Source organism: Filicampus tigris, chromosome 6 (genome assembly GCF_054856515.1).
Source record: "Filicampus tigris isolate MCC_2025a chromosome 6, RoL_Ftig_1.0, whole genome shotgun sequence".
Classification (NCBI taxonomy): domain Eukaryota; kingdom Metazoa; phylum Chordata; class Actinopteri; order Syngnathiformes; family Syngnathidae; genus Filicampus; species Filicampus tigris.
Window position 1 is genome coordinate 22,400,270 of NC_141222.1, and position 24,757 is coordinate 22,425,026.

At 43.1% G+C, this 24,757-nt stretch overlaps 1 protein-coding gene across 6 annotated transcripts in view; it reads left to right on the forward strand.

The window, feature by feature from the left end:
* tnrc6c2 (trinucleotide repeat containing adaptor 6C2) overlaps nt 1-24,757 on the forward strand; it is a 125,788-nt gene that overhangs the window by 87,981 nt on the left and 13,050 nt on the right. For all 6 annotated transcript variants that reach the window (XM_086034299.1, XM_086034303.1, XM_086034304.1 and 3 more), the window contains 12 exons: nt 2,407-2,507; nt 2,820-2,841; nt 12,403-12,801; nt 18,806-21,235; nt 21,874-22,077; nt 22,387-22,553; nt 22,628-22,705; nt 22,820-22,877; nt 22,971-23,113; nt 23,228-23,374; nt 24,158-24,319; nt 24,529-24,648. In XM_086034299.1, the coding sequence (XP_085890425.1) occupies nt 2,445-2,507; nt 2,820-2,841; nt 12,403-12,801; nt 18,806-21,235; nt 21,874-22,077; nt 22,387-22,553; nt 22,628-22,705; nt 22,820-22,877; nt 22,971-23,113; nt 23,228-23,374; nt 24,158-24,319; nt 24,529-24,648 (3,993 nt within the window). In that variant the 5' untranslated portion in view covers nt 2,407-2,444. The remainder of the gene's footprint in view (nt 1-2,406; nt 2,508-2,819; nt 2,842-12,402; nt 12,802-18,805; nt 21,236-21,873; nt 22,078-22,386; nt 22,554-22,627; nt 22,706-22,819; nt 22,878-22,970; nt 23,114-23,227; nt 23,375-24,157; nt 24,320-24,528; nt 24,649-24,757) is intronic.

The window sequence follows — 24,757 nt, forward strand, 5'->3', positions numbered from 1 at the left end:
CATGATATTCGTAATTTTAGAAACCTGATTCAGGTTATTGCACGCATTTACATCGCTTTTAAAAGCCCTAATACTGCCAATATTTCGGGTTTTAAAAGGTTTATTGGCTGCTTGTAAACACAATCTTTGTCAAGCGTTCCCTATTTCTGGGCTCGACTGTGTGTGTCTGCGGCCTCACCATTCTCGACAGACTGTTCTCGTTGCCATACTGTGTTTCATTGCAGCTGTGCCACATACTCCCAAGATGTCCATTTACTCTATTTGGTTCTGTGGAACTATAAAAGAAAGTGTGGTTGTAGTCATATGGGGAAACTTCTAAATATAAATTCGCCCGAGATCATGCAAATCAAAGTAGAACCAAAATGTTCCGGGAAAAAAAATGGAAGTCTATGTTCAGCTGTCATAAATGATCGTATGCATAACCTCAGCATGGATCCAAGGATAAATTCTGTCCGGGTACGGGTTTTCCTTTTTCTTTGGCTTTTTGTAACACTTACTCAATTAACAGTTAAAAGTGTCATGAACGGCATCACCCAAGTAGTCTCCGTGCCTCTGGAGCACCCCGTTTATTGAGCATGAAAGGGAGTTTGCTTTGTGGCTGTATCAGAGGGCAAAAAAAACCCAAGAATAAACACCAGAATTTCTGTGAAGTTCATTTCTTTTGACCCTGCAGCTGATTTTGATTTCCACATTCCATTGTTTAAAAATACGAATACATCAGAGGTTGACCATTGTGTTCGACCTCAGAGGTTGCACTTTATTTGTGTTTCGTTTGTTCGATTCAAAGTATGCAGTACTGGGTCACCACTGATTAGATGCTTGTGTCAGCAGCGCCGAGAGCGAGGCAGAGAGACAGGTAAGGATATGTGAGGTAGCCTACCCTGGCATTTACTTTGTCAGCTAAAAACCCAACTGTCCCTGCCGTCACATTTAAAAGAAAAACAGCCGTAATAAAGTCCGGCAGTTTCCCCTCACACGTGCACTAAAATTTGTTTTGCACGAACAGCAGAATGAAAAGCTGTATCTCCAGTAGGGTATTCATTGAAGATGTAGTGGTTGGACAGATGAAGAGATGGTGAAACTGTGAGTGACAGCATGGTTGAAATAATGATGGAATAGGCCAACCAGGATGTGGCAAGGATCCCCATGAGAATCAAACGAGGAAGGGCAATCAATATTCACCCAGCTGTATTTGCCGCCACATCTTTGATTCAGCCAAGCCAAACGCTATAGTAAATTTGTCGTTTTCTGAAAGCACCATGTTTCCACTCATTCTCAGTTCCCAACATTTTTGTCCATGTATTTCTTTATCATCCACATACAAGATGTTGACAATGCAATGTTTGGTTGCATCTAATATTGTAAAGATGACCTTGTTTGCCCCTTGAGGCTTCACATTCAATGCCACATCTGCCAACATTAGCAATGCTAATTTGCTATTGACTATTCTCCCAGATATTAGTATGACCTTTGAACTCTGCTACGTGCTATTCAGCATCTTTTGCTGGCACAAATAAGTTGATACTACCTCTTCTGGGATTCATCCTAGTGCCATGCTTTTTGAGGCATGTTTTGTCCCAAAATGTTATTAGTTTAGTCGACCTCTGAGTCTGTTTGTCATGCGCTACTGTGTTAAGTCGGATGAGATGAATTTATAAGCACTCCCAAAGGTCTCATGTTACTCTCACATGATGATGATTGATATCACAGAGCGGTATCATCAGTTTGATATGACAAAATTTTCTGTGTCCATACCACAGAAAGAACAAGTACACAAACACACACACACACACACACACACACACACACATGCATGCACATGTGCTGTCCTAAAGACCCAGTTCATACTTCCAATAGTTTCCAGTGCTGTCACTCAGGACATACAACACATTCTGGCCTTCAGGCGATTTATGCAGCAAGTTTGACTCACACAATCAGTATTAAGGTTTCTTCTGTCACTTTGTTGTAATTAGCACTGTCCTTCTTGGAGACCTCTCAAAACTCGACCATCTTGCTTATGTTGATTCTTCTTCCACAGTGACTACCACTTTTGCTATTCACTGTCTTCATCTGTCTTCCTAATTCTTGTTCTGTTATCACTTTTGCACCCTTCAATCGCTTCCTTCTTTTTTGTAGCTCTATTATACTTTTTGACTCAGAGGAAAAATTTTCCTTGGTCCTGTCAAACGCGATTTACATATGAAGGGAATGTTGTTGATGGAAACCTTTTCCCAGACACGGTGTGCGCTCTTGCTACGGCTTGAAGTAAATCAAATGGAAAGGGCTTCCAGTTTATACAAATATGTTTGGAATGCATGCGCTGATCAATGACACGTCCATTTTGTTTAGGTTGTAATTGGGATAAAGAGAACACAGTTATTCAAAGCCTTTTTTTTTGTTTTACAGCTGAGAGAAGCTAGCAAAACAAGAACGAGAACCATTTGATGGAAGAAAAGAAAAAGAAAAAACAAGAAGAAAAGATCAAGAAGGACATCACTCAGAAGAAGGTGATTCGCATGCACACTCCATTGAAGGAATCTAACAAATGGACACTGAGACATTGAGGAAAAACTTAATAGTAATGACACAGTCAATAAGGGTTTGTCCTGGTTATTCGTTTTTCATGTTTTGGAGAATTTTCTGCTTCTGACAATATGGGAACATTTTGGGGAAGATCCCTTTGTTGCAGCATATGAAATGTAAGCTATTGTAGCTGCAATGGGTGGGACAGCGCCATATCTGTTCCAGTCTAATGCTACTTTTAAACATCCCTCCTGGTGCATTTATTTAAAGAAAATCCATTTCTCTCTCCCGTGCAGGCTGCTGAACAGAAACCCAAAGGTGAGTACCAGTCATCTTTATTTTTTTATATCTAAATGTCAATACTCAGCTGTTCTTGTTTAATGTAAAGCTGCAAAATGAAACGTGCGGAGACTTTGGTGTCCTTGCCCAACCCCGTCGGACACGTACAGTATGCGCGCGCACGTGCACAATTTTGCGCTCCGAATCTCCACGTCTCAAAAACACACACGTACACAGAGCGGTCGAGTGAAATGCAGAGTGACGTCTGGTGTGCCCGCAGCAGCAGGCAGTGGAGCGTGAGGTCATTCTGACAGAGCACAGTGTGTTGTGGCTACAAAGGGCGGCGGGGAGAAGTGGTGAAGGCAGAATGGAGAAGCATTGGAGAAATAACGGCGTTCCGATATGTGTAATGCCTCAGGACGGAGGTTGAAAAAACGGTGTCCTCGCTTACCCTTTAGTGTTGTATTTAAATGCAAACACAGACTAGGTATTTGTGTGGGCTTTTCATTTAGGTGAGACTTTCTCGCTTTTAAATCTTTAGCTCTCGGATTACAAGACAGCAATCTGTTTGATCATTCTGAAGGAGAAAGTTCAAATGGATTAACACACACCGTGCACTACATGGTTATCAATCATACAAAGTAAAGATTTGTGTTGTTGTTTTTTTTTTAAACTTTTTGAGCCCTCTTGTTTTGTAATAAGATTCTCTTTTGCACAGTTGTGAATATTCCAAAGTGGCTGTCAATCATCATATGGCTTTTTTGATGTAATATATGTGACAATAGCAGACCCTAGCACTGATCGGGACCCAGATGCCTTTCATTAGGACCCAGAGTTGTTTTATTATTTTGACGCCTGTAAATTAACAAGCTCAACTCGTTGGAGCTTTACAGTGGCTGCCTTTCTGATCATTGTGGTCGCTAATGTATGAGCACAAGGAATAAACATGCCAATCAAATGCATTGTAAAGTTACCTTACATTTGATTGGCATGCCTATCAAATAAATTGGTTTAATCAAAGCAGGCAAGTGGTGATGACTCCAAGGAAGAAAAGTTCATGTAGGGCTGGACCGATAATTGCGATTGACACGCGATCGATATCAATAGAAAATGCCTTCGATAAAACGTTCGATAGAAAAAAAAAATGAGGAAACAAACCCGATGGCGGCATGGTGCTTGATGTAGGGAGCGAGCGCAAATGGAGAAGAGCGCAACAAGGCAGTGAACTGTCCAAATATGACCAACAGCGCTGAGTGAAGGTATGACTGTTGAAGGGTTCGCTTGATCATTTGTTTTACGGGATGTCTAATGAGAGAGAAAGCAACACAGGAAGGAGAAGTAATTGGGTGTGTTTTTGAGGACAAAAATAAAGAAAGCGGGATTGTTGCGGGGACTAATCACTCAATAAGCCACCTCTGTGATTTTGCTTATAGCCTCATATCTTCTATTTCTCTTGAAGGGAAGGCATTATTGACTGGAATGAGTTGTTTTCATGCGTGGAGCTGAATAATAGAGGCGGGCGTGTGCGTGTGTGTGTGTGTGTGTGGGGGTGTGTGTGTGTGTGTGTGTGTAGGAAGGTAGCAATCAGCATGCAACGGTGATTTGTCTCTTTCCATCCAGATCGGTAAATTCGGAAATTCATAGACACATACAGATTCACGTCACCTCCCCCCATCCCGGCTTTCTTGCTCACCGCACTGCGGGCCTTTTTTTTTTGGTCTCTAAGCATTTCAATTTGTTTGTGGTAATCGATCTCGGCCCGACGCGTTCATATGTATGAAAATGAGATAAAGCTCCAGCACGGTGGAATTAACTTCTCTGCCCCCCATTAGGCTTAGAGCTTCGCACCAACGTAGGGCTCCATCCAGCAGGCAGCCTCATACTGGCCGTCTCCAACCCCCCCCCCCCCCCACCCCCACCCCCACCCCCCACGCGCGCGGCCACGTGCGCCCGCACGCACGCACACACAGATAGACCACTGATACAGGGCCTCCGTCCTCCTTTGTCCTGGTCCCCCATTACCTCCACTGATTATTCAGCCCATGCGCACACACGGCTCCATCGCAATCTCTCAATACTACCGCTGCAATCACAATCAAGTCGGTCTGTTTCACGTTGCCCCCAACCTGCACAAAAGCATGCTGGCACAGATAGAGAATAAGAATCGGCAAAACGTGAGGTTTGTCCAACCTTTTGTCACATATTTAAATATATAGTATTAGAGGATATACTATCTCTTCCCTCCCTTCCTTTCTGAGCGGTGTGAAGCAAATGCCTGCGTCGTGGATTTGCAAAACCAGAAATGTTTGAGCCGCGGCGGCACGTTGCATGCTCGCAACCTGCCAGGAATCACATTTATGTAAATGCATTTACCCCAGCAAAATGCTATTTGTGAAGAATGTGCTGCAGAAGCTTGATTTGAACGTCACGTTCCCATACATCTACCGCATAGTCAGAAAATCTGCATTTGCAGTTTCTGCTGCTCCCATACTTTTCACTTCTGAACGACTAAAGGAACACATAGGGCATGTATCTGTTCCAAACCGTCCCCATCATTAAGCCTTTATTACCTGTACAGACAATTGTTTGAAGAAACAATGTAATGCTCAACAGTTATACAAGTATAAAAATGAATTGTCAATATGGAAACATAAATAGTGCACTCATCATCTTGTCTGTTTACATAAAAACGAAATACACTTTACACCTTACTCAGTTTAACACCTACACAATTGTCGCGTTATTGTAAATTTTGCGGCACTCCGCTTGAGCAGCTGGGACATGTCTAGTTCCCATTCTGTGGTCATCATCACATTTATTTTCCATTTTTGACGTGACTAGTATTCATCTGGGGAGGCATCACAAGAAATGCCAAATAAACAGTAAAAATCTCTGCGGTGCAAATTGACGTCTTAGAAGATATGCTAAAGTCTTTTTGTGGTTTATTGAGTTACCGACTAAGCTCATAATATGACAGCAGTGCATACTTCAAACTTTTGTATGACTCTGTATTTATCGCTAAAGTTTTGCTTCAGTTCTGCATCGTACACCTGCCATGACATTCGGCTTGAGAGGCTCTAATTGAATGTATGCGGCATGATTTGCTACCTTGACCATTCCTAGTCAACACTCGCCATTACTTCCTGTTTCATTTCATCCTGGGTGAAACATCATTAATGCAGTGATAGCGCCGTTAATGATTATCAAAGTGAGGCACTCGCACAAACACAAGTGAAGTGCATGTTTCCGTTTTGGATTAATTTGCAATTTCAGATGCTATTAATTGGGTCAACACAACAAGGGAATTTCATGAATCACAATCCAATTAGAAGCTAATTTATTTAAGCATCAACAGCGCTCTTCTCTTCACTTAGCCACATTTATAAACACTCAAAAGAATTAATAGTGAATTGCTCGCGAATTACGTCCCGTGGATTTATGACCGCCAAGCGTAATTGTTTTCCCGCTGCCCGCCTCCCTCCCTCTCCCGTGTACTCATCCCGCATGCATGTGGCGTGTCGGAGGAGAGCGAGAGATGAAGCGGGAGCCCAGGGTCGGCGCGACAGGATACAAGAGGGCCACGCAAACCTAAACAATGCGTTGCTCTTTGTCTATTCATACGGCGGAATCGCATGCAAGCTGCCAAAAAGAGAGGCCATTTGATGCCTCTCGACGCCTCATCTTCTCTTGCCTGCCTCTCCCTCGCTTAGTGAGCCGTTCCGTGTCAAAAATCTGGCAGATTATTAATAAGATGTGATTTAGCGAATATGAATGACAGTTCTGCCCGTGCTCGGAGGCCAAGATGTTTGCGTACCAGTTTAAAAGGTTCAAAGGCTGTCAGTCTGTTTGCGGCAAGAGTGCTTCTCACTCCCCACAGGCTTTACACCACAATGAAGCAAATAGCGGTGCTCCACACACTATTAGTCCGCTAGTTTCCACCCTGCAGCATCGCTGATTCATGTCATCCAACTGTTATTTGTTTCCCAGTTTTATTAGGATCCCGTTAATGTTGGTCACGTGATGCCAACAGTTTTCGGTGTGCGTGTGTGTGTGTGTGTGTGTACATACACACACACACACACACACACACACACATATATATATATATATATATATATATATATATATATATATATATGAAAATAGCAAATTACGCTAACGGAGTTTACGACTTTTCTTTTACAACTTAAAAGAAAAAAATATATATTAAAATAGCAAATTACGCGAACGGAGTTTACGACTTTTCTTTTACAACTTAAAAGAAAAAAAAAAAAGGGGCTTCCGACTATGCTTGCTCCAACTTTTTTTTTTTTTCTTAAGTTTAGTCGTAAACGCTAATGGAAGCCCGTTTAAAATGATAAACTTTATAATTATGTGTCATGGTAAGCTAATAATATCCCCTCTTTTCTATTTCATGTTTGAACTAAAAATGACCAGGGTTATAATAGTTTTAGTGTAGTTAATTTTCAGAACAGTTTGTTTTGACTTGTTTTTCAAATTCATTTAGTTTGAATTCGTTTTTATTTTTTCGAAAAAGCTTTGTTTTAGTTTGTTTTATGTGTATGTTTATTTTCTATAGAGTATTTGTTGAGTGCTGGAAAAAAAGAGTCACCAAGTATTGTGTAATAAAGTAGTAAAAGTAAAGCACTATTCCCAAATGACTGTTTGAACTTCCTTCATCTGTACACGTAAAATGTAGTGTCATTTTCCAGTAGTTATCGTTTTTTTTTTTTTTTTCAAAGCCCTCTCTTCTTATTTTATTTCGTTAATGAAAGCTTTTTTTCTAATTTTGTTTTACTTCATTAGTATTCGTTAAGTCTATTAACCTTGCAAGTGGTTCGCATTTATTTATATATTTAAAAAGCTCTCTCTTCTCTAATAATTATGAAGTCTTTGGACGCTTTGGCTCACGCTTTAGAATCAAATTTAGTGCTTATCATGCATACAAACCACACAAGCGCTTTAACGGTCTAGCTCTCATTCACTCTATACGTAGGAGAGGTAAACAAGCGTGACCCGCTAGAGAGAAATGGGGGTCCTCGCATGAAGATGGAGATTGGGGGTGCAGGGCACTAATTAGATGGAGAGGACGGAGAAGGCATGGCATCGAAGAAGGTCACATGAAGCCGCAAGAGGCGAATGGAGGTGCAGGAGGCAACAGTATCAGTCTCTATGGCAACTGCCTTTTTTTATAGAAAGGGTGAGGGGTGAGAATGCTTTTACTTAATGTGGTGTGAATGTGTTGGGGAGTTTTTAGCTTATTAATACAGACAGATGGGACCTCGGAGACTCCCCCCCCCCCCTACGTGTCTAAAAACTCATTGCAGTAGACATGCATATGTATAAGTTCACATGAAATAGGAAAAGTCTGAAATGGTTTAACCTCAATTAAAAAATAACATAATTCAAGATGTTAATGTTTAGATTGTCATCATGGGTAGACAGTATGCATACACATATACAAACACACCCAAAAATACTGTCTACATATTATATACAATTCTACACATAGACTTGATCTTAAACTTGGGGGATGGCACCATTGTATGTATATGTCAGTGCATGTTGTCCATCCCCCACTATTACAAACATGGCTGCATAATGAAGTGCTTCTGAAGACAATAAACCAAGACTGGGCAAAATACAGCCCAGAGGTCCCACATCTGGCCCGCCCATAGTCTCTGACAGGCCCTCACTGTGACCATGAAGTCAAAATGTAAAATATTTGTTGTGCCTTTATTTTGTGCGCAGATATGCGGACGCAAGTGACGTTGCTAGCAAGAGCTTTGGCAGTGTTGCTAACTTAGCACCATTTTTGCTATATTTAGCAACTTTTCCGTCCCCTCCACCAACTATTTTTCCGAAAAAGAGACTAGTAAAAATGACAGCAGTGGTGTTTCCCCCACAGTGGAGGGAAGAGGGCCAAGATTATTTGGCCTGATAATAATGTACACAAATCTCCAGTTTCATAGGAACGACTAATGAGTGGCAGTGGGTGCACAAAATTCGTTTGTATAGTTTTAAAGTTTAAAGGTCTCATTTTAATGACCTCTTATAATTTTCTTTAATATTTGTATTTCCTATTTATCACAATATACTGCGTTACATATCTACACACACAGCATTTTATCAAAACAAGACAATACGCTTTTTCTAAATACATTAAAAGTAATATAAGCAAAGTTGAGGTTAGCATGGTGACTTGGCCCTTGTCAAGCGTTCCAGCTTATCATGTGGTCACTTTGCGAAATGAATTGCCCACCTCTGCAATCGGCAGAAGAGCTTTGGGAACCTGCACTGCCCGGCCCATTTGACTTCAGAGGTTCTGTGCCACATTGAAGTATGCTGTTCCCCTTTCGTCCTCATGTTCACTTCATCTTTGCCCTACAGCTGTGTCACCGTGCACTTGACCATTTAGTTGTTAACGTTTACCCTATTCAACGCATACCACATGTCTGTCCATATAAGAGGCATTGTCACAATTGGTGGTCAACTGTGTCATTTACAAAACACCTCCCTCAAATAAATTCTTTGCAACATTAGTTTATAGACACTAAAAAATGCCATTAAAAAAAAATTATCTGCTGTGCCCAGCAGCAACAAAGCACAGATACATCACGTCACTTGATGTAAACATATATTGTTTGATATTATTCCCAAAATGTTTGCACGAATGAAGACCTCCCACCTGCAGTTGTGTAAATTAAAACCCCAAGGCCAAAGAAATGTAGATGGTAAAATGAATAGGACTCCAGCTGTTTTGTTAGCGGTATCCTTATCTATTTTCACAGATTAATTTGTATTATAGTACTTCTAATATTTAGTTCTTTTAACCGAACGTGCTAATCATTGACGCGCCTGTGAAATTGATGGACTGCAAATGTCTGTAATCTATCCATACAAGACGTGAGACATCCGTGATAATAAAGGCTGATATTCGTAGTTTAGTTGCACTCCCTGATACCAGTCGAAGGCTGCTGCGCCTTCATGATTTATTAAAAGCTTAATTTATGATGTGGGCCTTGGGCCGCCCATAGCGCATGAATATTCCTGCAAGGCTGCTGTAAAATAAACAAAACAATGACCCAAATCAACAAAAGGAGTGTAGCTGTATTGTATCTTCATCTTTGTTTGAGACTCAACCAGAAGATTGTATGCCTTCGATGTGGTTCAGATGCAATACGCTTGTAGCCCCTTTAATTTACTGTCTGAAATCTCATTCCCGTTCCCAGGCAGGAAGTGTAATGAGCATACTCTTCACATTCGTCATTTAATTTTTCATAGACAAGCTCTTATCTGAGGGATTTCCCTTCTCTTTTCCATTTTTCCCCCCGTTGTGGCCTTTTATTTCACGCTCACCCTCTATAAAGCACTTACCCAGCCCTCATGAATTACGAAAAAATCGGTCTCCCTCAAAATTAAAGACACATCTTGCTTGATATACTTCTGTTTGATCAGGGCACAGGGGCGCTCGCAGGTACTATTTAGTTCACTTTACATCTTACGGCTGCCTAATTTCCCGGAGAAGGGCATGCGTTCTTACAGGTACTGTTTTCCAGGCAATTTCACAAGTTATATCGGGAGTTGCAACTTATTATAGTCGATAAGGAAACGATTCGACCACAAAGCTGGATTTTATCCTTCATAATCCAAATTTCTCAAAGTTATTATTTTGATACATTGTAAATTGAATCCTTGTTGAGATTGAGTCCTCGTCTGTGCTCTTTGGGTTAAGATTGAATCAAAGAGCCAGCGTGATAGCAAGGTTTGCATGTTTTTCAGTGCCGGAAAGTTTGAATGCTTTCTTGTTTCGTCACTGCAGTCCGCTGCACCACGCGGCAGTGGGCGGGATCAAGATGGATGAAGGCAGAGAGGGAGAGTAACACACAGGGAGCATCGGGCTAAGGCAGACGTAAGGTAGAAATAATGATGGAGATAGAGAAAGGGGGGAGATCAGGTGGGTTATGGAATAAATGTGATGGAAAAACAGAAGAGGAGGTGGTTGCAAATGCAAGGGAAGAAGAGGAGGGGGGGGGGGGGTGGCATGTGTTTACCATCCTGCGGCCTGATTGGCTGCGGGGCTGTCAGGCGGGCTGAGCAGAATTTAATCAGAGACGTGCGTCAGCGACTGCAGTTCCAGGCCAACAGCCAGGCGGATACTGCTGGAGGCACTTTCTCGCTTTCTCTGCATGTGTGTTTAAAATCACAGAGAGGGGGAGTGGGGGTGCAAAAACATGCGTGTGCACTGAATATTTATGCGTTCCACAAAGATGTAAAGGCGTTTGAAGGGAACCAACAGACGAGAGGGCTAAATGCCATGTCTTGTGCTGTATATCTTCATTAGATGTACTTGTGTCCTCATCATTGCTGCTCTTTCTCCGTTCATTCTCCATCTCGGCTAGTATTGTGTTTGCGGGAAGGGCCTCTCTCTTTTTTTTTTTTTTTTTTTTTTTTTTTTTTTTTTTTAAAAAACAAGGTCGCAAATACCACTGCACTCCCCGCTTACTTGAACCTCTAGCGTGGCTTACTGCTCTCAGATGACATCAAACTCTCGAAGTTGACTGATGCTTTAACTGATGTATACTTTCCACTCGTCTGGTTTTCAAAGGCGTTCTCCCTTCATAGAATCACGCACATCTCTTTCCCTTGAGTGAAAGCAGCCTCAGTTGTTGAATGGTCTTTTCTGTCAGGGGGACTAGACAAAATATTATCAGCTATTCATCGAGTGTTTACCCACAGATCAACAAACTGTTCTTTGCAGCTGCTTGTAGGTCACAAGTCGGCTCTAGCACAATGCCAGTATTCAGATTTTGCAGTGGTGAGTGCAGATCGGCTAGTACTGCCACAAACTGGCGCAACCTAATCTTCTTTGGCGGCACATAAAGCTGAATTAGCATGGACAGGGCAAGCACAAAAAACATTCAGCATTAGCTGTTCAGAAAATCTTACTATTGATTGTTATATGACTGCTTCCGTGTAAAGACGTATAGCTGTTGGTGTGTGATGACCATAAATGTCTAATGCAATTACTGTCTGATCAACATATGGCTAACATGTTGGCTATTATAAAGCCATCCATTTAGAGTCAGTATTACCAGCCTGATTCTAATATGGGGCAGAATCCTTCAGTTTATATATCCGTGGTAAAACAGATGTCTTGCTTATTGTTATCAATCAGAGAACGAACATTTGTAGTTTCAACATCGTAGATTACTAAAGATGTGTCTGCAAAGTAGTGTCAGCTTGGAATTAAAAAAAAAAAAAAAGTAAAGGTAGGGAATTAAAGTCTTGGTTGCATATTGGCGGGGAAAAAAAAAAACACACTGGTGATGGCCATGTCACATTTACCTGCTTCGTCATACAGCAGCGGCAAGTTTTTGTCAGTCCATTTTTGTTGATATCCGACCAATTAATGTGACATCATCTTTACTGGTCCAATAGTTACTGCGCATCCCTATTTTACTCATATGGATGATTGACCCACGTTTTAATTTAATACAACATCTGCTGTTTACTACCTAACCCTTCGATTAATACATTGCTTCTTGTCTCTCTTCTGTCTCTGTGTTTGTGTGTGCGTGTATGTTGTTATCCATCCAGTGCCAGAGCCTGCTCCCACCAAGCCCAGTCCCTGCACACCCCACCACCTCCACCCTGCCAGCCCTACGCTGCCGCTCTCCTTCTCATTTCCTTGTGGAAATGACAAGCGCGCCTCCTGCAGTAGCCAGCCCCAGAGTCCGATTGCCCCTCAGCCACAGTGCCCATCGTCCTCTGCCGGCGCCCGCTACCCGCCCAGAGAGGTGCCCCCGCGCTTCCGGCAGCAGGAGCACAAGCAGCTACTGAAGAGAGGCCAGCCGCTGCCTGCGGGAGCCTTTGGTGCTCTCGCGCCCTCCTTGTCCTCCTTGTCACCGTCATTACCTTACTCATCATCTTCTACAAGTACCAGCAACACTACCCCAAACTCTGCGGAGTTCACTGCAGACCAACAACACTCAACAGGTTTGTGCACTTTTTAAAAGCCCTGCACTTATTCTGATTTCGTTTTTTCTTGATTTAAATTTCATTGTGGTTTGTGTGTGGCGGTGAAACAATACATTTTTCGGTTTATGTGTTTTGAGATTTTATATTTTCAAAACATCGGGGAAAGTGCCTTTGAGTCCACTCACCAGTAAAATCTTGAAGAATTTAAAAACTGGCCCAAAGTAGTTTTTTTTTTTTTTTTTTCAAATGACAGCATTACTGTTTTCAGTAGCGTTTTACTGCTGTATCTGATGCGCTTGGATGATTCGTTGGCATCAGGTGGTATCCTTGTACCTCCAAAGTCATCATTTTTTCAGGACACCCCAAAAACGGCATGTTTGTTGAAACATTAACATTAACATCATCAAACAGAGCAAGCCATTTTCAACATTTGTAATTGGTCAATAATTTGTAAAAATAACAGTTCAGACTTGTATGACATTTACCAAATTGTGGCAAAGAAGATTTCGGGCTGACGCTACTGATGTTTTAACACATATGGTATTCGGCATAACACATTGGATACTTTCAGCCACAGTAACATTACATACATTTTCCAAATTAGGGGATTTGTTTGCATCTTGAAACCACTTCCACATTTTCTTCTCTTTCTTGTTTTTCGTCAGCGCTTTTCTGTGATCAGTTACTGCTCATTACATATACAACAACAAAAACACCTGTGCAGTGATAACATTTTCAGCTGTTCTTTATAGCTAGCTAGTTAACAAACTGCAGTCAGCTTTTCTGTATGTGACAAACGGCTCTAGGATTTGTCTTGTCTCTACTGTGGTTTTTTTGTTTTTTTTTTTAAATTAGCTATCAAGACCATACATATCCTTGCATATTTCCTGTCTGAGCTCAGCTTCATCTAAGAGGCTTCTCTCAGCTAAATTTGGATACAGGCATTGTTGACACAAGCGGAGAAAGCCTAAACCTTGACTCAATTTTAAAGCCTGTGTTCTTTAAGCAGTAAAGCTCGTGTGGTTGAATGCATTAACCTCAGTGTGTCTGCAGCATGTCAGGACGGCGTTGTCGGGACACCACTTTTACTGACCTGTCTGGATGAGGCTATGATGATTCGCAAGGTGCAGACGGCAGCAGCCTCACTCAAGTCGTCCGACACTTTGTACTTGTGTGCGCACAAAACGATCACATCCCTGTTGTGGGTGTGTAGCTAGCCTGACCTAGTTGTGTCGCCTCAGATCTGTGTCTGCCTTGCAGGCCAGCTGACGCACGCGTACGCGCGCACACAGTTCAGTTCGTATCAAGCTATTGTGTAGATTTCCTATTTTTCCGAGACACAATGAGAAAGACAGAGGTAGCGTATGTGTGGATATTCCAAGAGGCTATCCAAAAACAACACAAGAGCTTTAAATGCTCAAAGGGAAGCCCCATATAGATTCAAAGGTATGCCTAGCCCACCCCCACCCCCCACGCAATCCTTGTCCCAGAGACACAGCCCCCACCCTTTTGCCGCTTCTACATCCTGGCCTATCCAGCTGACTGGGGATCATTAAGTAGTCCAGGCCAGACTGGCTTGCCCAGTAGCAGGTGTTGAAGTGGGGGTCTTTTAAGACTTGTGGGAACCTCAGCCCAACAGCTGTGTTGTGGTAGCCGAGACGGTGCATGTAGCCATAAGGCGCTTTAAGGACCCTTGGCCCTATTGTTTAGGCAGCTTACGTTAGTGAGGATATATTTGGTTATAATAAGCCGTTCCGTAATGGTGAAATCCAGACAATTTGAATTCAAATGTCAATAAACTGTTTCGCTAGTCTACGCATCCATCCATCCACCCATATAGTTTCGTTCCCACTTAAGTTCATTATGGTTACAGCCGTGTGTACCTATCCCACTTGACTTCAGGCAAAGGGCGGGGTACACCCTGGATTGTTTGCCAGCCAATTATGGGGCACATATAGACAAATAACCATTCACACCTATTGATAATTCAAAGTCTTCACCTTTGGCATGTGGGAGGAAGCAGGAGAAAACCCACACAAGCATGGGAAGAACATGCAAAGTCCTCACTGGAAGGCCAGAGCCCAGATAAAAATCCCCCAACATCAGAACCGTTGGGCGGATGTGCTACCCACTAGTTTGCACATCCTTTTTCCAAAACTACACTTAATCCTTAAATCTGTTATTCTAATGTTTTAAAAAAGCCACAAACACAGTAAACACTGTTGCCATTCTTTGCAAAGAATTTGACAAATTTGGAATAACATATGCTTTTTTTTTTTTTGCTATGCTTTTTTTAATGTACACATCACAACAGCACATTGAAAAACGCAAAAGTAGTTGGTCTAAAAGAAGCCTTGGTGTTTTTTATCGCCTGTTTTTCTCTCCACACTCAGAGGCACATAAGTGAAGCAAGCCCTTGGTGGCCTCATTAATCCAGCCACCATCAGTGAAACCGGAGAAGTCACCATTGCTCTGTGTTTTTTTTTTTTTCTTTGCCCAGCAGAGGTAAACTGACATGAATGATGAGTTTTATATCCTCTTATGACTATTCCCCCCCCATCACTGCTTCTGAAAAAAGCCAAGCTTATACCTCCTTTGGTCCAAGTGGGCTCTCCGTGCTCCTCAAAGCGTAATGGATCAGACCTATTAGATTACAAAACACTACTAAATGTCCACTCTTCCCCTGCTACAAACCACGCTAACTCATCTAACTAATGTTTTTCTCAATACATGCTCACATTAACTAGAGAGGTGTTGCGTCGCCTTTGTTTGTGTTCTATGCTACATGTACCAACCCTCCCCCTCTGGACCTTCCTGCTGCACCACCCCGCTCAGCCGATCACCGTCACCACTCCTTCCATTTCATTTGAGAGGCATTTAATTCTTGGCTACCTGCCCATTTCTGTACCAACAGCTTGTCTTATCAGAATGAATCTCCTGCTTGGTTCTTGCTTCCACTCTTGTAGCCGTTGCCATTCGAATTACACCATTGGTGGTTAAATTCATTGCATGTATACTGTTGTAATGCGCCAACAGTCCTCTGATTATCGGAGCACTTTTGATGATCACTAACTTTGCTTTGGTCCGGATTGTTAGCAGTGAACAAGCACGGAGATGCATGCACAGACCTGCACATTCATGCATGCAAACAAGCGGCTTTGTTCCCAGTTGGGAGCATGAGCAGAAATCAAATGGGCGCTTTTGTTAAAAATATATATATTTTTTAACCTTTTTTTGTAAATCATAATCTGTGAATGGCCTCTTAGCTAGATTGAGAATGAAACAACACTGTGTTGCTGTCACTTACATATTATGGATGGAAGTAATTTTAACACTCTGCCAGACGTTTTGATTGGAATGCCAGGAGAGGGAGTTGCAGGAAATGAATTGGGTGACTTGAGGTGAAGGGAAAATAGGCTGCTATATATATCATCCTATAACCTTATAACCCCATTTATTTACATTTATATTGTTAGCTACAATACAATTAAATGGTGTATAATGCTAACAAATATAGTTATAAAGACATCAAAAGCATTATTTATGCCCGGTGTGATATCTGACAGGGTCCGACATTATGTATGGCACGACAGTACAATTGATTTTATAAATAAATACAATGAAATTAACACATTCTTGCTTTTTACACCAAATGTTTCATTTTATACAAATATTGTATTTAATTATAGTATATTTTGTACAGAATATAGTATTTTATCATGCCTGGGGGGGAAATTACATTTAAAAAACAAACTATACAGAAGTCATGTTTTTTTTAAAAGGTGTAACTAAAACAGTATGAATATGCAAAATATTGAATATTGAAACTTATATCATGAATACTTGTATAAGGGGCCAGTAGCAGTTTATAAGGGCTACTACATCTTAGCTCATGGCCACCCCTCAAAAAGGCTTAATCTTGGACTTGGGAGTATCTGGTCAAACCAGGTCCAAGCGTGCCATGGTTATAATAAGTGGGTGATGTAAAATATTGCTGTTCACTCAATCAGATTCACCATTACTGTGCTTTGGTACTATTTGGAAGTGCTAATCCAGGGCAAGTACTGTACATCTGAGCCGAGCTGGTACTGTGCATTGGGAAAACTTTTGTTCTTTAAAAGTTTGTGATAGGAGTGATCAAAATGACTTACATATTATGATCAATTCATGTGATCAGTTTTTAAAGCCTTCAAAAACAAGCAGTGCAAACAAGAGTACACGAAAATACACAGAAGGTTTCGGGGTGAACCCAACCAACACTCTCCTGAGGCAGGATGTTAGTGTGTTTCAGGACTCATGAAATATGCTGCTTTAAAGATAGTGTTGACAGATCAAAGACAGTAGTAACATCAGTAGCTATTAATGATGCCGTCTATTCGTGGAAGACGTCTAAGACACTTTGGTTGGTAATTGAAAAGACCATCTGTGTGGTTATGTTTGGTTGCTTTCTCTACAGTCTGAATGAGAAGCAGCCCGCTACGCATCTAATCAGTAATTGAAGTTGATTCGGACATGTTGGTCACTTTTGTGGTCTGTTGTTTGCTTTTTCTCTCAAAATAAACATGGTGTCTTAATGCAGAGGAACCCCTTTGGCTCACAAACCCATACGTTTACAAATGTGATGACGGATTGCTTTTGCTTTAATGTCGGGGTTTTTTTTTTTTCCTTTGTGCAACTGATTGCATGTCAGCATTAGGGAATATGCATGCACCATCAGCCTGATGACCTTGTGCGATAAAGCTGCCTGCGAAATGAAGATAAATGTTTGGAGGCAGAAAGTACATTCCGAGCCGCTCTGTTGTGTGTTGTACTGTAGCTTGAAGGCACACATATGCATACAAATGAAAGGAAAAGTGAGTGTTTATGGTTTGGCATTCCATCAGTTTAACAGTTTAATATATATTTTTAAACAGCTGTAATTAGGCACCGTTTATTTAATAATACATATTCCTATTCCTCCCTTCATGATGGAATTCCCTCTTCATATGCTTGTTGGCCTATGTGTTGGTTGGATTAATGATAGGAATTTGTATTGTTTGAAGACTTTCCATGGCTCTGGCTGGCTCGTGGCTTGGGTGGGTGTATGCATGCTGGATCAATAGCTTTTCTTTTTCTCTGCCTCTTGAATTAACAAGATCATTGATTACCTGTCTCTGATTGATTAATTTCCCCCTTATAGCACTGATTCGATCAATTAGTAGTCCCCACTGCTGATGGGGTAACGTTGGGGCAAATGAGATTTCTTTGTGTTGTAGAATATAAATGTAATCATAATATATTAAGCTTTTTTTTTTTTTTGCTATTTTTAACATAAACTATGTGCATAGATTCGACTAGACTTGGCCGAGGCATATATTTGCAGACGGTTTGGTAAAGTGTTTTCCTTTAGTTTGATAGTGTGTTGGGGGTGGAGTAGGAGTGTTAGGTGTGATGGATGAGAAGCCATCTTGGTTTCATTCCGATAAATGTGCAGCGTTCCACTTGGGTTTTCCTTTAGTGCCCTAGCTAACAAAGCCACGATGGAGACAGATGCGCCTCTACTGTGCTGGGTGTTTGAGGCGGGAGAAAAATTAACGGGATAAGGGGAGAGGTAAGGGACATGAAGCAAGATAAAAGGTATAGACAGAGAGCGATGGTCACAATGTAATAACAGATTAAGGGCAGCTCGATTGTTAGGAAAGAATAAGTTTGAAAAAGTGGAATAGGAAAAGAGAGGGGAAAAGAGGAAATTTCTTCGGTTCGGCTGACAGACTGTATGATGTGATATGCATCTGCATTTTGCTCAACAGCATGGTTGATGTTACTAAATACATTTTATCCCGCCAAATTTTGAAAGCGAACATTACTGTAAATTGCGTTAAATCTACAGAACGAATGGTGCCTTCCCTGCTTCTTTCACTTACTTTTTTTTCTCTTATTTTTGATTTTTACTGTTATTGTGTTATCCCGTTCTCTTTATCATTCACTTTGTTTTACCCGGCCCCACTTTTAAAGTATCCACCTTTGTTTCCTTTTTCTTTAGACATATCCCCCAAGAGTGGCCCTACTGCCCAGATTTGCCAGTGGGGAGCCTCCTCGCACGCAGACAGCATTTCCAGTGACAACAGCTGGATCAAAAGAAATATTGACAGAAGTGACACTGAACCTCGGCCCTCCATTAGCCGCAGCAGTGACCCCGGTCAACCTGCGGCACCGGAATGCCCCTTTGGCTCAGCTAGCTTCAGCACAGACGTCAGCGCTGTCACTACCGTCAGTAGTACTTTTCTGAGTATGGCCACGGGTGCCACAGGCCAGCCGGCCCACTACACAGCACTCAAATCTAACAATAACATGATGACAGGACCTGGGTCAGCCAACACATTGTCCAGTAACAGAGGTTGGGGCTCAGATGCCAAACAAGATGGAATGAATGGTGGGCGAGTAGGAACGCCCAATCACTGGGGCACACCCGGTTTTAACTTGAATCTCAATCCCAGTGCCAACCCGTCTGCGTGGCCTGTTCTCGGTCATGAGGGTGGTGGCGTCATTGGCCCAAATGGGGTCTCGGCCTCATCTCATCCAACGGGTAGTGGGAATGGAAACCTTGGGACCGGGGGCCTTGGAGGCACAAGCACTTGTGGCGGAGGTTGGGTTAGCATGGTTGGTGCTAATGAAAATGAACAGCACCAACCTTCAACCTCATCCTTCAATATGGAAACTAACATTAACACTGATGGACCAAACCACGCCAAGCAACAAGCTCAGGAGCCTATGAGCCCTATCCATGGGTTAACTGGCTGGGGAGGTCAGTCGCCGACGGAATCGTCCCAGCTCAATGGAGACACAACAGGCAGCTCTGTGTGGGGTAGCGGTGAAGCCAAGGCAGCTGACTCCCCTAAGGACTCTGGCTGGGACGCAGCCCCGTCTGCAGGCCTCTCTGCTTGGGGTCGCCAAGGTAGTGGTGGCGGCGGGAGTAATGGAAGCGGTGGCTGGGGCGACTGGGGGAAATCCTCGGGAGGTGGAGATGCATCCAAAGGCTGGGACTCTGCTGACGCTGTCATTTCAGGTTCAGGTCAAGAGCAACAACTTGGCTCATGGGGCAAGCAGCCCGGAACTGCCCCGGCGAGTGAGGGCAGTGGTGACAGCAGAGATGGACATTCTCACCACAGAGACAGGTCCTCAAGCATGGATTATACCCCCGTGTTACCCCGACAGGACCTGGACCCTCGGGTGCTGAGTAACACGGGTTGGGGGCAGACTCCCATCCGACAGCACACAGTGTGGGAGATGGAGGAAGCAAACTCCGATGATGGGAAAAGCAACAGCAGCTCAGACACATTTGAAAGCTCCAGTTCCAACGGTGGATCTGCATGCACCAACGGAGGTACCGTCAACCCCAACATCGGTACTAATCCCAGGCATGGATCTGACGGAAAACATGAAAGCGAAGGATCATCGGGCTGGGGAGCCCCCCCACCTCCGCCAGTCGAGACTGCATCAGGATGGGGTGATCCCCCGCATTCACAGAAAGAAGCCACTAATGGCACCACCAGTGGCTGGGGAGACCCCTTGCCTACCAGCGGACCTAAAAATGCAGGCATGACCTCTTGGGGCTCTGAGGACAAGTCACCTAGCTGGGACAGTGAGATGACAAAAAGCCAGCCCTCTAATTGGGGGGAGGGCCCCCACAGCTCCCGCGGTTGGGGAAATGGTAATGGGGGTGGAAACGGTTCTAGCACGAGAGACTGGGCAGAACCAGAGCGCAAGAACAATGGGTCACCCAGCAGCATGTGGGAAGGGGAAGGAGGAAATGGAGGTAACGGGGGATGGAAGGAAAATCCTAGAGGAGGAATGAGAGGAGGTGGTAAGATTACTTCTTCTTCTGTGAGTAGCGGCACTTGGGGAGAAACCTCTCGTGCCAATGGCCCAGTGCAGGGCACCTGGGGCTCCTCCAAGCCCACTGAAAGCAGTGGCAGCAGCACTGGTAGTGGAGGAGGGGGTAGCATTGGTTCTTGGGGAGGTCCTGGTTCTGTCAAACAGAACACCTCCGGCTGGAGCAATGTCAGCAAACAGGACCAAGGCTTGGAATCTACAGGTTGGGAGGAGCCCTCCCCTCCCTCGATCCGCAGGAAGATGGAAATCGATGATGGAACATCCACCTGGGGTGATCCCGGCACATATAGCAAGACTGTCAACATGTGGGATCGCAATAATCCTAATAACAATCCAGGCAACAGCGGCCCACCGCCCATTAAGAATGGTGGCATGATCACACCCAACAATAACAATCACTCCGTTGGCCCTGGCAACAACAATCACCACCACGGCCATCCGATGCACCACCATCCTCACCATAGCAACCTGCCAAGCCATCTTCAACACCAACATCATGGAAACAACTATGGGCCACCCAACAGTTGTGCCCCACACCCAGGTGCAGGCCTCCAGAGTCGACCTCCGCTTGCTAACCCAGGTAAAACAATGCGACTGCATTGTCTGACTTCACACATGGACTTTCTCGTATGCTCTCAATAGCTTTAGAATGGTTTAAAAGCTGCGCTAAATAATACATCAGATGAAGTACAACATCTCTTTCAGTCATTAGCAGATGACGTGACTAAATTACCGTTAAAACCATTATTGGCAAGGATTGTTAGTTATTCCAAGCATTATTTCTTCCAAGTAATTCTTTTGTGAACATTTTTAGTCTTCTGGGTATTGAGGCATCTTAATGACCGTACATGCATAATTAAGTCTGTCCATTTATTTTCATTTATTGCACACAGTTCAAATCTGTCTTCTTGAAGACAAAGGCCACATATATACGCATAAAAGACATGTCAATACTTTTACTACTCAACTCTAACCCCTCTCTTTTTGATTGACTGACACCGCGGCCCCCCACCGTTAATCAGTTAGACTGCATTTATGAATGTTAAAGTGTAAAATTAGTATTCCTTCAACAAAGGGGCATCGTAAATAGTCAATTTAACTGCAGGAGCAATAAAACTCTTCCCAATTAGTCATTAGTATCCTTGATTGTGTTGGCATTTGCGGTCGCTGCGCAGTATGCATTACCCTTTTCACAAAATCCCCCTCTCGGTTTTCCAGGCTGGGGAGAGCTTCCCAGTGTTCAGCCTAAGTCGGAGCCTGCTTGGGGAGAGCCTGCAGCTCCGACATCAGCTGTGGACAATGGCACTTCTGCTTGGGGCAAACCGTCAGGGGGTGTCGGCGGATGGGGAGATGGTATCCATGAGCCCTCTGGACCTTATGGCAGGGCCAACGGACCCTCCTGTGCCGCACCCTGCAAGCCTGGTAAATAGCGGCCTTTGTATATACATTGGTGGTGACTGTAAGGCTTTAGGGGTCTGGCCCTAAGGGGTTCTCTAGTGGGGCTTTAAAATCAGACGCAATCAAAAGCAATTTCACACCTGGGAAGATTTTTGAGACCAAATGCAGTGCATAGTGCTGGTTGGCGTTAACTCATAAGCAATGTGTGGGAATGCAAATAGTGCCATCAAGTGGTCAAGCTCAAAAGTACTTGCTGTGCTGATTTGGCTTATGTTGCGTTTGCGTTAGGTTATTTTCTCTAGTATTAGAACCCACTCTTGGTTCTTTCGTCAGGTCCCAAACCTATGCAAGACAGCTGGGGGAGCGGAGGGGAGGAAATGGGCATGTCTACAGGCCAGTGGGACACTGAGGACGGGGACATGTGGAGCAGCCCCACCTCGCTGGAGAACAGCTCCTCCTGCAATTCCTGGGGCAATGGGTCCAAGAAGGGCCCAAACAAGGTAAATGTCTACATTTATACACATTTTATACACCCGCGTGATTATTTAAATATATTTGAATTGTGTGTCTTTAGGGGAAGATGATTAACAAACCAGATGAGACCTGGATCATGAACCGTCTCATCAAACAGCTCACTGACATGGGTTTTCCCGTAAGAGTCATTTATTCTGCAAATATTTAGACTGACATGCACAATTTAATAAGCCTTCTTTAAGGCTAAGGTTTTATTTCTATTTGAGGGATTGATGTCATCACTGTGTTACAGAGAGATCCTGCTGAGGAGGCATTGAAGAGCAACAACATGAATCTTGACCAGGCCATGAGTGAGTTCACTTTTTGTGAAAGTGGTTTGCCTTGGTATGCATATTTCAAATCTTCTTAAAAACATTTCCGCCCCCCCCCCCCCCCCCCCTCAGGCGCTCTGCTGGAAAAGAAGACTGACCTGGACAAGCGTAGTATGGGCATTTCTGATTACAGCAATGGCCTGAACAAGCCACTGGTGTGTCGACCATCCGTGCTCTCTAAAGATCCCTCTGACCGCAACGCCTTCCTTGACAAGGTAGTAAACTACTGGGACGGCTTTCACTAGTTTCTGAGAAATGTCACTCACTAGTTTTTGCTCAATGTTATCACTGTTTGTCACCTTCATCACTTCTTTATTTCTCTGCTCCAGGATGGCATTCTTTCTGACGATGCCACCCCATCACCATTTATGCCTTCCCCCAGCCTGAAGCTCCCCCTGGCCAACAGTAGCCTTCCCGGGCAGGGTCTGGGACCGGGCAACCCGGGGCTGGCCATGCAAAACTTGAACAACAGACAGGTATTGTTTACGGCATTTCAAAGTCGCTGCGTTGTCAAAGAGACAACCATAAGCTTCTATTATTTTCTTATTTTCCACTCTATTGTTCACTTCTCTTTGAATGACCTTGCCTCAAGTCCTCATCGAGACCAAGTATAGTCTAGCGTCACGGACAGAAAACGCCCTTGAAGATCAAAGAAAAGTGGGCATGTGGCTAAAAAATATTACATATATTTGCGAAAAACAATTATACTGGTCAACAGCAAACTTTAACCAGACATGGCTCTATGTGCCCCTAAATGTATTTTTAATGCCCATTAAAGAATGTCTTTTTTTTTAATCTGGCACATGAGGTTTTTAAGATATTTTTGTTTTTGTTTTTTAGTGCGTCCTAGAAAAGCTTGCTCAATACTTATTTTACCATGCGTTTAATTTATAGCTATGACGTTTCAGAAAAAAAATCCACCATTTTCTGAACCTACCCTAAATTCATAAATTTTACTAAATATATTACTATATTAAGTATTATATTATTGTTATGAAAACCTGACGTGTGAGCGAGGAAATCTGCACATGGCTCGAGATATTGTGTTCGGGTTTTTGCCATCCCTTCTTATTGTTCTCATGACTATGTCGTGTCTAAAAAGGATTTCCTCAAATTTGGTCCTCTTCAAAAATGATTCGAACAGTCAGAAGTCAAAGGTTACAGTTAACGTCTATCAGTTCAATGGACCGATGGATAATCATACAATTGCTTATGTCCTTGGCATTTTGCAAGTATATAAACAAATCTTTTTGTTCTAGATACCCAGTGGAATGTTTGGCAGCAGTGGAGCAGCACAAAGCCGGGCCATGCAGCAGCAGCAGCAGCAGCAGCAGCAGCAGCCTCCTCAGCCACCAGTGCCACCTCTGAGCTCCTCCATGCCTAGTCTACGTGCTCAAGTGCCTCAGTTTCTCTCCCCTCAGGTACATGAATACACATGCACCTAAAAGATTCCGCCATTAAGCCACGCATTCTACGATATCTCCATGTATACAGACTTCCTCCTTGTGCGTAGCAGTATGTAGTAAATGTCTGTTCTTTCCTGCTTGAAGCTGTTTTTGTGTACTCATGAATCACAACAACTTACCTGCCGTTGCTCCGAACTAAACCCCCCCCCACCCTACCTTTGCAGGTCCAAGCACAGCTCTTGCAATTTGCAGCAAAAAACATTGGTCTGAACCCTGCACTTTTAACCTCACCAATAAACCCTCAACAAATGACCCTGTTGTACCAACTACAGCAACTGCAAATGGTGAGTCACTCCCTTCTGATCAATAGATTCAGTAATTAGAATTAAGAATTTACTTCACAACTTGTCCTATTGCTTTTATGTATTTTTGTGTGGCTGTACAGTAATGTAC